General features: G+C 41.7%; 1 protein-coding gene across 1 annotated transcript; it reads left to right on the plus strand.

The window, feature by feature from the left end:
- Positions 1 to 2,012: 2,012 nt before the first annotated feature.
- On the plus strand, positions 2,013 to 8,975 carry LOC138979539 (probable G-protein coupled receptor AH9.1). The gene is made up of 3 exons (XM_070352252.1): positions 2,013 to 2,020; positions 6,814 to 7,050; positions 7,918 to 8,975. Exons 1-3 carry the CDS (start codon positions 2,013 to 2,015, stop codon positions 8,657 to 8,659), a joined length of 987 nt encoding a protein of 328 aa, XP_070208353.1. The 3' UTR covers positions 8,660 to 8,975.
- The last annotated feature ends 3,525 nt before the right edge of the window (positions 8,976 to 12,500 follow it).

The following is a 12,500-nucleotide window of genomic DNA, read 5'->3' on the forward strand; positions in this document are numbered from 1 at the left end:
TCGATGAGAAATACCGTAACACATGGTGAAGAAACAATCTTGTTGCCAAACTGTAGCTATAGAGTTTGGCGTAGAAGTTCACCAACATTTGGGAACATACTAATTTTAATACGGCGGGTGTTGTCTACGTTTGAGATTGAGAAACCCTCAGATTCGACCTTCTTTTTTTCTTTCTTTTTCTTAACTTTTTTGAAACCATTCAAAAGAAAAATCAAACTCCGATGCAACTGACTGATCTTATATCGTAAACAAACAAATACAGTCATGAACTGCTACAAGTATTAAGAGAATTCGGTGATCCAAAATGGTAAGCAGAAGGATATCAAAAGTTTAAAAAAATTAAAAAATTTAAACGACCGGGAATCGAACCCGGGTCACCACTATTCTACCACTAGACTCCGCCGCGGTTCTTGTGAACTACAAACGAATATGAAGCCAGGCACGATTCTCTCCCCTTGCCCTTTCAGTTGTTTGCTTTGAGGTGGCTCTCCGCGCGTACTTTTATTTTGGAACAGTTGAACCTTGCATTGTATTGTGTTCATACTCTCAATCTTGCATTCATTATTTGGTTTGATGCTCGCTGTTGCTGTAACTGCTATGTGTTTTATCGGTTTTGTAGTTTTAAACTTCAGCATTGACGTAGGTCGCTACTCAGTGGTGGGTAGCCGGCCTGGTGACCGCTCAGCGACAGGTCAGTGCATTCGTTCGCTCCTTTCTTCCCAACAAATAAACGCCGGGTCTCCACTATCATTTCACTTAGCAGAAATAGAATGCTAACGAGGAATCCGTATTCCAGATTACGGCCATTTATTTTTGAAAGTTAAAAGTTAAAACTCGGAGAAAAAAAAGTCAGCGCCAAACAAATCAAAGGAAACAAACACGAGGCACATCTTCTTCCACGAGTTCTTTCCCTTGCTTCCAAGACCATGGCAGAGACTATAGAGTATACAGAGACTGTATACTCTATAGTCTCTGACCATGGCCACATTTCACGGCTATGCCAAGTGAACACACATATCTGAACTGACTAGAGTGCCACAATACAGATTACTCTCTGGGTTTTTTTTTTGTTTTTTTGTATATATAATTAATAAGCTTTGCTCGTTCTCACAATGTATATCAATTGATCGTACTGATCCTATGGCATGCCTCATGCTGCAGATGACTGAAGCCGCCAAGAATGAAAATCATAGCGGAAATGTGTATTACAACTGACGCAATAGTTATTTCATTGTTTACCAACTTATGTCCTTGATTGTGATACACTCTTGTTTGAAAATACTGATTTGACTTTACTTTTAAAACTACGTATATATTTTGGTAATTTACTTCTATCACGCGTTCACATCAGTGTGCAGTCCGGCAGTGCCTGTAGAGTCGATCAGTACAGCCAGAAAAGAGAAAAGACCGTTCGACTGATGTGCGCTGTGACAGGCGAACACACAAAAACACAAACACACACACACACACACAAACGCACACACACACACACACACACACACACACACACACACACACACACTGGCACACACTGGCACACACACACAACGGGCACACACACACCCAACTCGTGAGTGTGTGTTCGTTTGTCACAGTGTTTTTCTGAGCGTGTGCACGTTCTTGCGGCGGGCTTATGCGGTTGTGTCTCTGTGTGTGCGTGCATGAGTGTGTGTGTGTGTGTGTGTGTGTGTGTGTGTGTGTGTGTTTGTGTATGCGTATGTCTGTGTGTCTATTTTTGAGCCTGTATATCTGTGTATGCCTGAATCTGTGTTTTCTTTTCAGATCTGTGGCTCTACGTTTGCCTTTGTATGCTCACTAGTGCACGATTCCTGTTTCTTCTCTAATTGTTCTTTTTTTCTTTTCTTTTCTTTTTTGCAAACGTTTTTTATTTTTTTATTTCTCATGTTCTTGGTCCGGACAATGACAAAGACAAAGACACTATTGTATTGGTTGTTTCCACATTCTGGCATTTTTTCCTAAATTACAAAAGATGTATGTGTATGTAAGAGAACATGGAAAGGTGAGTGATTTTGACATTTTAAACTGAAAAAGAAAGTGAGGGGAAAAAAGCAGAAAACGAAAAAAATATAACAGGAAAACAATTTTTGTGGCGGCTGATGGAGGGCCAATGCGTGTGTACATGCGTGAGGTTCCTTTGTCTTTTGTTCAAATACACATAACTTTTTTTTCCTTTCAGAATGCACAATGCAATTAGGGAAAACGGTAACAATTGAAGGCTTCTGTTCACCGCGGGATGTAACATGAATACGATAGCGACTTTACTTATTTTAAAATGTCAATAACTAGCTTGCTTGTACACACACACACACATGCACACACACACACACACACACACACAAACACGTGCACACACACACAAACACAAGCACACACACACACACACACACACACACATTCTCCCTCTCTCACACACACCGACATACACATACAAACACACACACACACACACACACACACACACACGTGACACACACATGCACAATCTCTCTCTCGTTTTTATAGCTCGCTCGCTCAAGCACACACACACGCACGCACGCACGCACGCACGCACGCACGCACACATACACGCACACACGCACACACACACACAAACACACACACAACACACACACACACACACACACACACACACACACACACACTCATAAAAGACTATGGATGTAATCACGAATTTTTTTAAAGAAGCCGCATGTCCAGGGTCACGGAACACTACGGAACTGTAGTTTATTTTCTTTTGTTTCATTCGTGCATTCCTTGCATCATTCAGTCAATCTTTTAAAACCTTGGATGTGTTACCCTACTAATTCAGTTGTGACGATATGACGGAGATAAGCAAGCCGTAACTGAATTGTTCACCAAAAAAGTGGTTTTCATTCGGACTTTCCTTGGGTCAGTCAGAGTGGATCGTTTCAGGCAAACTTTAAGACCTTGCAAGTCTTTCATCAAGTCAAAGGTTTGAAAGAAGTCTCTCTTGCTGCTCCGATTCCATTTCCTTTCTTTGGATTTTTCAATGTCGTCAAACTGACATCAATAATTTCATTCTGACTCAAACGCTGAAAATGGCAAACCAAATCTTGTTCTATACACGGAATCCGAAAAACAAGATCCCTTGTGCATGTTATAAGCGATCATAATTATTGCCAAATCAGTTAAATACACTGCAAAATGTCTAAAAACATTTTCATACACAACAAAAATCGTAATAACAACAACAACAACAACACCACCACCACCACCACCACCACCAACAACAACAACAACAACAACAACAACAACAACAACAACAACAACAACAACAACAACAACAACAACAGTGCTGAATGGGATGTAACGAAATGAATAAATAATATATACACTTGAGAGAAAAAAAAGTCAAAACACTTCAGCAATTTCAAAAGTTGAGAACTGTTATCTTTCACAAAACCAGCCATGGAAAATTGGACCCAATCGGCTGTGACAACCATCATCAACACTGCAGGGTCGACAATGGACATAGCTAACAATATATCTACACTGATCAGTACAAATAACGCAACGACAACGATTCCGCCCATGTTTGTACCTTGCAACAGCCCACAAAATCTCGTCTCGCCGAAAGTAGCGCAAACTGTGGATCTGGTGGTGTATGCCGGGATATTTCCTGCCCTCGTGACCGCTGGTGTCATCACTAACGTCATCAACATGGCGGTGTTTTCGCACCAGGGCCTTTCTGATCGAATCAACTTGTGTTTGTTCAGGTAAAGCACTACTCCCCACCCCTACCCCTCCCAAACCCTACCCCCCACCATGCACGCTTTAAAGAATTCAATACATTTAACAAAATGTGATCTTGAACGAGAAAGTCAGAAAATGGGGATATATTTATCCAACGCAATTTCAGGCAGTCATACTACGTGTTCGCGGGGCACACAATTTCATTTTTTTTTCGCCCTTTTGTGACCTACATGACTGTTTTGTTTTTATTCATTTACTTATGTTCCTATTTGCTTCAAGATTTGTATTTCTTAATTAGTTCTATACATGTATAAAATATTAAATATTTTGTGGTATGCGTATGTCTGTGTGTCTATTTCTGACCCTTTATATATATCTGTGTATGCCTGAGTCTGTGTGTTCTTTTCAGATCTGTGGCTCTACGTTTGCCTTTGTATGCTTAATTACATTTAGTCAACATAGAGGGGGAATCGAGACGAGGGTCGTGGTGTATGTGTGTGTGTGTGTCTGTCTCTCTGTGCGTGTGTGTGTGTGTAGAGCGATTCAGACCAAACTACTGAACCGATCTTTATGAAATTTTACATGAGAGTTCCTGGGAATGATATCCCCGGATGTTTTTTTCTTTTTTTCGATAAATACTTTTGATGACGTCATATCCAGCTTTTTGTAAACGTTGAGGCGGCTCTGTCACACCTTCATTTTTAAATCAAATTGATTGAAATTTTTGTAAAGGCCGGACTTCGGTATTGCATTTCAGCTTGGTGGCTTAATTAAAAATTAATTAATGACTTTGGTCATTAAAAATCTGAAAATTGTAATAATTTTTTTTTTATATATAACGATTCAAATTTAAGTTCATCTTACTCTACATCATTTCCTGATTCCAAAAACATATAAATATGTTATATTTAGATTAAAAACAAGCTCTGAAAATTAAAAACATAAAAATTATGATCAAAATTAAATTTCCGAAATCGATTTAAAAACAATTTCATCTTATTCCTTGCCGGTTCCTGATTCCAAACACATATAGATATGATATGTTTGGATTAAAAACACGCTCAGAAAGTTAAAACGAAGAGAGGTACAGAAAAGCGTGCTATGCAGCACAGCGAAACCACTACCGCGCTAAACATGCTCGTCAGTTTCACTCCGTTATGCACAAGCGGCGGACTACGGTCATTAGGGAGATTTAATAAACGAAACGTCGGGACGTTTCGTTTTGAAGTTGTGGTAAACGTCATCATTTCGGGGGTCTCTCGCTGGAAAGGTGAAGGTCAACTGAAACGGAACGTGGAACGTCAAAACGCAGTCACGTTTTCCACCCCCAAAAAACGAACAATATTTCGTCAACTTTTGTGAGTATTTTTGCACACTAACAGTTTTATTTGTTGGCCATGATATGCATTGCTAGATTCATCAACCCTTTCACAGTCTTTCAGCGCTGAGAATGTGTTCATTGGAGGTAGACAACTGTTGTGAACTGAAATATTTTGATACATTTATCCAACTTCATGGTGAAGAAAGCAAATGGCGAAGCAGAAGTAGGTCATCGCATCGAATTTTTATTCTGGCTTCGTATGTGATTTTGTATAAACAAAGTCTGTGTGATTTATTTGGACTGAAAATAATCAAAGTATGCCCGATTCTGGACCACCTCCTAGGGGTTTTTTTTCCATTCTGATCGAGGACAGACGTGATAATTTCACTTGAAGATTTATCGCCCTTCCTTCATTCCGAAACGAAACGTGAATACATCTAAATCTTGTCTGCGGCCTATGCCGTCTCGTTTCACGTTCCGTTTCGCGGGGTGACTCATTCACCAAACGAAACGAGCTGCAAAACGAACCGTGCTGTCTTTTAAATCTCCCTATTGTGAAAAAAAATGCAGTGCGTTCAGTTTCATTCTGTGAGTTCCACAGCTTGACTAAATGTAGTAATTTCGCCTTACGCGACTTGTTTTGTTCTTTGTAACAGACAAGAAGAAAAATGACGAGGGAAAATCACACATAAAGAGCCTTGAGTACTTCTTTCATTCTCCCCATGCAGTTGTTCTTTCTCCGTTTTTGTTTCAAGCGCATCTATTGTATTCAACCATGCATTCATGCATGGTCCCCACTGTCTTCCACAAAGCTTCTTATTTACACTTAAGCTATTCGCTCTACTCCATTCTCTCTCGGCATCAGCCTGGCATTAGCTGACACTGGCCCCCTGGTGTTCCTTGTGTGCGATACATTTGAACCATTAATCAAAATTGATTTCACGTATTTCCATGTACAACTCTCTCTCTCTCTCTCTCTCTCTCTCTCTCTCTCTCTCTCTCTCTCTCTCTCTCTCTCTCTCTCTCTCTCTCTCTCTCTCTCTCTCTCTCTCTCTCTCTCTCTCTCTCACTCTCGACTACAGTCTGTCAGAAGCAGACCCTGGCCTGCGGTCGTTCCTGTTGTGCGGTATAGGTTGACATTTCTTTGTCTTGATCCATTCTTATTTTATCTTATTTCATTGTATCATTTTCTTTCTTATTCCGTTTTTTCTTTCATTTTTTTCCTTTCTCTTCTTCCATTCTTATCTATTATTCTTTAACGATAACGATCCAAATTTACGTTCATCTTATTCTCCATCATTTTCTGATTCCAAAAACATATAAATATGTTATATTTGGATTAAAAACAAGCTCTGAAAATTAAAAATATAAAAATTATGATCAAAATTAAATTTTCGAAATCAATTTAAAAACACTTTCATCTTATTCCTTGTCGGTTCCTGATTCCAAAAACATATAGATATGATATGTTTGGATTGAAAACACGCTCAGAAAGTTAAAACGAAGAGAGGTACAGAAAAGCGTGCAATCCTTCTCAGCGCAACTACTACCCCGCTCTTCTTGTCAATTTCACTGCCTTTGCCATGAGCGGTGGACTGACGATGCTACGAGTATACGGTCTTGCTGCGTTGCATTGCGTTCAGTTTTATTCTGTGAGTTCGACAGCTACTTGACTAAATGTTGTATTTTCGCCTTACGCGACTTGTTTTTCTTCCTCTCAGTCTAAGTTTCCGCAATTCTTTTCCTTATTCCATCAGCCTGGCATTAGCTGATACGGGTTTCCTGCTGTTCCTGATGTGCGGCAAGTCTTACGCCTTGGTGAGTCTGGTGAGCAGGGAGGCAGGTAGCTACTGGCAACAGCGCAACCTCGTCATCGTCCTGGGGTCCCACCTAGGCTTCATCATCACCTCCACGGCTGTCACCGCCCTCATTGCCATAGAGAGGTGTGTCTGCGTCGTCAGCCCTTTCAAGGCCAAGACGTTCTTGAAGACGAGGTGAGTTTCAACAACAAAAATCCACAGTTTCTATTGGATTGTTAGAGGCCATGCCAACATGCCAAAGGTTCCTGCAATGTATCGATCCTGATCCTGATTGATATATCTCATCATGTTAGTCTTTGAGGGTTGTAATAAAGAAGAACTGATTTGAGTTGTAAACTACCCCAATCAAAGGAGTGTTTAAATGGGGGATTTACCATCAACTGTCTGCGACCTTTTGAACGATTTTAGAAAGCACAAAGTCTTCGGAAAGTCGTCGCGCATTTTTGGTCAGATGGGTATTTGTTCTACCAAGAATTAGACTAACAACAAAGAAGACGAAAAAGAACAATGACAAGAACAAGAAGTTCTCAAAGACGAGGGGAGTGTCGAAACAAAAGATTTTCTCCGATTTCTCCATTGCCCGTTTTATCATCCTTGCAACATATCAGTTTTGCAAAGTATACATTATCAAGCACGCAAGGCTCAAGTTCTTGAGTGTCAAAAACAAAAGTACGATTTCTCGACAAAAATCAAAACATACACCAATCATCAGTAAGTGTAAGCTTCGGTGTTCGTTTGTTGTTGTTGTTTTTCTGAGTCTCAAAATGTTTGCTTGCCCTATTACTATTTTTCCCCGACCTGGGTTTATGCTCCAGTGATGTCCCTTTGTAAAGTACAGTCCATATTATACGCCCTCACAAGACCAGATAGTGTGATAACTGCTAAATGGCCCATGGTATACCCCCTTGTAAGATCAGTTGATGTAATATAACTGCAAACATTCCAAATAAAGCTCAGCATTATCCCTGTGTCAGGTATGGCCCGTGCTACTCGCTGTTGCAAAATCAGCTGATATAATAATCATAACTTTATACATGCCAGGTACATTGCCATAGTGATCCTCACCATGGGCATCTACGCGCTGGTGGTCAAGAACACAGCCCTCGGCCTCAAGTACCTTACAGTCAAGGTTCAAGACCCCGCCACCAACACCACCATCTTCATCTCCCGCCTCACTCCCTTCTACCTCCGCCACAAGACCATCATCGACACCATATACAGCGACCTCCTCTCCGTCACCGTACCCACCCTCTCCCTCGTCGTCGTCATCGTCTGCACCAGCGTCACCGTCGTCAAGCTCAAACTCTCGCTGCAGTGGCGTCAGAAGTCCAACGCGTCATCGACGGTGATTGTGACGTCAGCAGAAAAGCGCGAGGCGGCCGTGACGCGCATGCTGGTGACGGTGTGCTGCTTGTACGTCATCTGCATGACGCCATCGGTGATGAGGACTTTTGCTCTCCACCGCCTGCCCGGGTTCTTGATTTCGGGCTACCTGTGCAACACCTTCAAGGTCACAACTGCGCTCGTGCATCTTCTGGAGGTTATCAACGCTTCTGCTAATTTCTTCATTTACCTGAAGCAGAGTTCTCGCTACAAAGCAACTCTCTTCCAGATGTGCAGCAAGTTCAGATGTCTAAGAGACACTGGCAAGAAGTCGGATGCAGAAATGAGTGTCGTGTCTAGATCGGTGGTCAACTCGCGCGCTTCTAACATCGACTGTCGACAACATCTCGGACAAAGTAAAGGTCCGTACAACTTGGACACGGAAGCTGGTCATATGTGAAATATTTACGCAGTGTATTCTTTGAAGAAAAAAATTGACACCCGAAAACAAACCTGAAGTTAAAATACGAACTGAAATAAATACAAAGAGAAAGAAGAAATATAGCTAAAGCAGCACAAACTCGAGTACAAACACGTCAGAAAATCCAGACCTCAACGTTGTTTTTTTGCGGCCAAATCGCGCGTTTCAAACAGCGACCGTCGACGACATCTGGGACAAATAAAACTCTGGACTCACATACAGTTTCCACACAAAAACTATTGACGTGTGAATTGTCTGCTAGCTTATTCAGCAGAGGAGGGGTAAAAAAAACGAAACAAACCAACAAATAAAACAAAAGCTACTGAAATAAATACAATGAGAAATGGGCGGGGGGAGGGGGGGGGCATGACGAAAGCAGAAATAAGAGGCACGCCGTCGTTGACTATATTATTGGTAAACTGGAGACAAAATTCAGAAAATCCAGACAAGGGGCAGGTTTCATGAGCCAGCAACACAGTCGGTCAACAGCAGCAGAAATAGTGAAATGCAGTCATCCGACGATATCGGGTTTCATGAAAAAGATTTCAATTGGCCGACTGTGCCACTTCGCATGAGGAGTTGCCCGATTACAATGCTGCCTTCACCCAGCACCGCGTTTGGACAACCGCAGTTCTCCGGCGAGTAACGACAGTCGGGAGACGAAGCGGTGGCTATGGTGAACACCGTGAGTCCATGAAACCGGCTCCTGAGCTGTGGACAGTAATCATTGACGACGACTTGGATCAGGCAACATTCTGGGCTTCGCGTACAATCTGGACACGCAGCCTGTTCACATGTGAAATGTCTACGCAGTTTGCAATACAATACGATACAATACAATAAAATTCAATACAATACAACTTATTATCTGAATGTGGTACATACCGAAGTTTTTGTTTAAGCTCGTCATACACAAAGATGACATCACGTAAAAATCACAATTTGTTACTCACAAACCTTCACTCCTCGGAATAGTCTTATCCCTCTTTTTAAAAATCTATTATATCTATTGAGAAGACACAAAACAATCAATACATTAAAACACTTTTTTTCTTAACGTGAGCCAAAGAGAATCCTTCCCCCCTTCCCCCACCCTCCTCTTCTACCCATTCCCTAGGTGCACCCTCCTATCCATTCTCTCCCGACCCCCAGCCCCAGCTTCTACCCACTATATATACAAAGTTGGGGGCCCGGTAGCTCAGTTGGTAGAGCACTGGACTTGTGATCGGAAGGTCGCAGGTTCGAATTCGGGCCGGGACGGACACGGGTCAACTTTAAGTGCAGACCTAGAGACGGAAGCCATGTCCCACCCCTGTGTCACCACAATTGCACGTAAAACTGAGACCTTGGTCATTCTGCCATAAGTGCAGGTGGCTGAATACACCCAAACACGCAGACACCTGGGTAGCGCGACTCCGTTGCTGCTAGCTTTCCACTGGGAGGAAGCGACCCGAATTTCCCAGCGATGGGACAATAAAGTCATGAACATGAAAATGAAAATGAAAGTAGCTCTCTTTAAAGGTGCAGTTGTTCCCGTGAAAATGGTCCGGCTCGCAGTCTCCGACTTTTACGTTGGATAAGAACGTCGCTCCGACTTTGCCACGCATTCAGACTGCTGTAGAGGGAGAATTATGAGATGCAATGATTTCACAAATAAAGCCACTAGCGCCAGTTAAGAAATAAATTCATCAAAAATGTCCCACTCTGCATAGACAGAACCTAAATGATTGATGTTTGGTATGTGTCTGAGTGGATGGGTGCTCCGATTACATCAGGTAAAAGTCGGGCCAGATCTGAGATGGCGTGTGGAATTGTTTGCACGGAAAGGACTGTGCCTTTAAACTGTACCTTTAAACTGTACCTTTAAACTGTACCCACAACACTGACAACCTTTTTAACGGTGACAGGTTCCTAGTCCCTCCGTGTTGTTGAACTGTCGACGTCAAGGTTACGCACAGTTTCAACTTGCTGGTGGTGAATATAATACTGTAGTCCGAAGGAACTTGGCTTTTTGTTGTCACACACTAGGTCTTTGTACTGAAAGAGAAAATGCCGGTTTGTTCATGTGAAGAATCTCTAAATCTCGAGCGAGATAGAGAGAGAGAGAGAGAGAGAGAGAGAGAGAGAGAGAGAGAGAGAGAGAGAGAGAGAGAGAATAGATAGAGAGAGGGGGAATCTCTCTCTCTCTCTCTCTCTCTCTCTCTCTCTCTCTCTCTTCCCTCTCTCTCTCTCTCTCTCCTCTCTCTCTCTCTCCTCTTTCTCTCGCTCGCTCTCTCTCCTCTCTCTCTCTCTCTCTCTCTCTCTCTCCCCCCCCCTCTCTCTCTCTCTCTCTCTCTCTCTCTCTTTTATTAAAGAAGTTTTTTCTGTGACAGAATAAACACTAGAAAGCTAAAGACACTGAAAAATGGGAATTTTAGATAAACATAGTTATAACATTAACGAGTAGCAATGTTTGCTTGTTCGCATGACGGACAGCTACTAATTACTGCATGGAAAATAATGTTCTGCATGCATGGAGGAGGAGAGAGGGAGTATGAACGATGTTGGATGGTCGTTAAACGTCTCGTACAAGTTCGTCAGAATGTCTACAGTTAATTTCCGACATAAGAGAGATGTCACGTAAAAACGACACGAAGAAAAAAACAAGTCGCGTAAGGCGAAAATACAATATTTAGTCAAGTAGCTGTCGAACTCACAGAAAGAAACTGAACGCAATTTCATCTCACACGGCATCACTGCAGAGCGCCTAGAACTGTACCCACGGAATATGCGCGATATAAGCGTCATCGATTGATTGATTTTTCAGCAAGACCGTATACTCGTAGCATCGTCAGTCCACCGCTCATGGCAAAGGCAGTGAAATTGACAAGAAGAGCGGGGTAGTAGTTGCGCTAAGAAGGATAGCACGCTTTTCTGTACCTCTCTTTGTTTTAACTTTCTGAGCGTGTTTTTAATCCAAACATATCATATCTATATGTTTTTGGAATCAGGAACCGACAAGGAATAAGATGAAAGTGGTTTTAAATTGATTTCGACAATTTAATTTTGATAATAATTTTTATATATTTAATTTTCAGAGCTTGTTTTTAATCCAAATATAACATATTTATATGTTTTTGGAATCAGAAAATGATGGAGAATAAGATCAACGTAAATTTGGATCGTTTTATAAATTTTTATTTTTTTTTACAATTTTCAGATTTTTAATGACCAAAGTCATAAATTAATTTTTAAGCCACCAAGCTGAAATGCAATACCGAAGTCCGGGCTTTGTCGAAGATTACTTGACCAAAATTTCAACCAATTTGGTTGAAAAATGAGAGCGTGACAGTGCCGCCTCAACTTTCACAAAAAGCCGGATATGACGTCATCAAAGACATTTATCAAAAAAAGGACAAAAACGTCTGGGGATATCATAGCCAGGAACTCTTATGTCAAATTTCATAAAGATCGGTCCAGTAGTTTAGTCTGAATCGCTCTACACACACACAGACACACACACACACACACACACACACACACACAGACACAGACACACACACACACACGCACATACACCACGACCCTCGTCTCGATTCCCCCCTCTACGTTAATACATTTAGTCAAAACTTGATTAAATGTAAGAACAACAACAAAGGGAGAGAATCGGCAGAAAGTTCGTCGACCCGAGGTATCCCGGGAAGGTGTTTGTCGTAAATGTTTTGAGGTTTCTCGTTGGTGTGAGTGATGCTTTATTGGCAAGACTCTAAGCACTACAATGGGTAGAGTGACATCTCATTTCATGTTTAGAGACTTCCTCTTTGTTTCCTCAGATTGTCTC

This window comes from Littorina saxatilis, linkage group LG11 (genome assembly GCF_037325665.1).
Source record: "Littorina saxatilis isolate snail1 linkage group LG11, US_GU_Lsax_2.0, whole genome shotgun sequence".
NCBI lineage: Eukaryota > Metazoa > Mollusca > Gastropoda > Littorinimorpha > Littorinidae > Littorina > Littorina saxatilis.

Excerpts from the sequence above, each read along its gene's own strand:
- LOC138979539 (XM_070352252.1), top strand. Across the intron at positions 7,051-7,917 it reads AAGACGTTCTTGAAGACGAG|GTACATTGCCATAGTGATCC; the intron begins GTGAGTTTCAAC and ends TATACATGCCAG.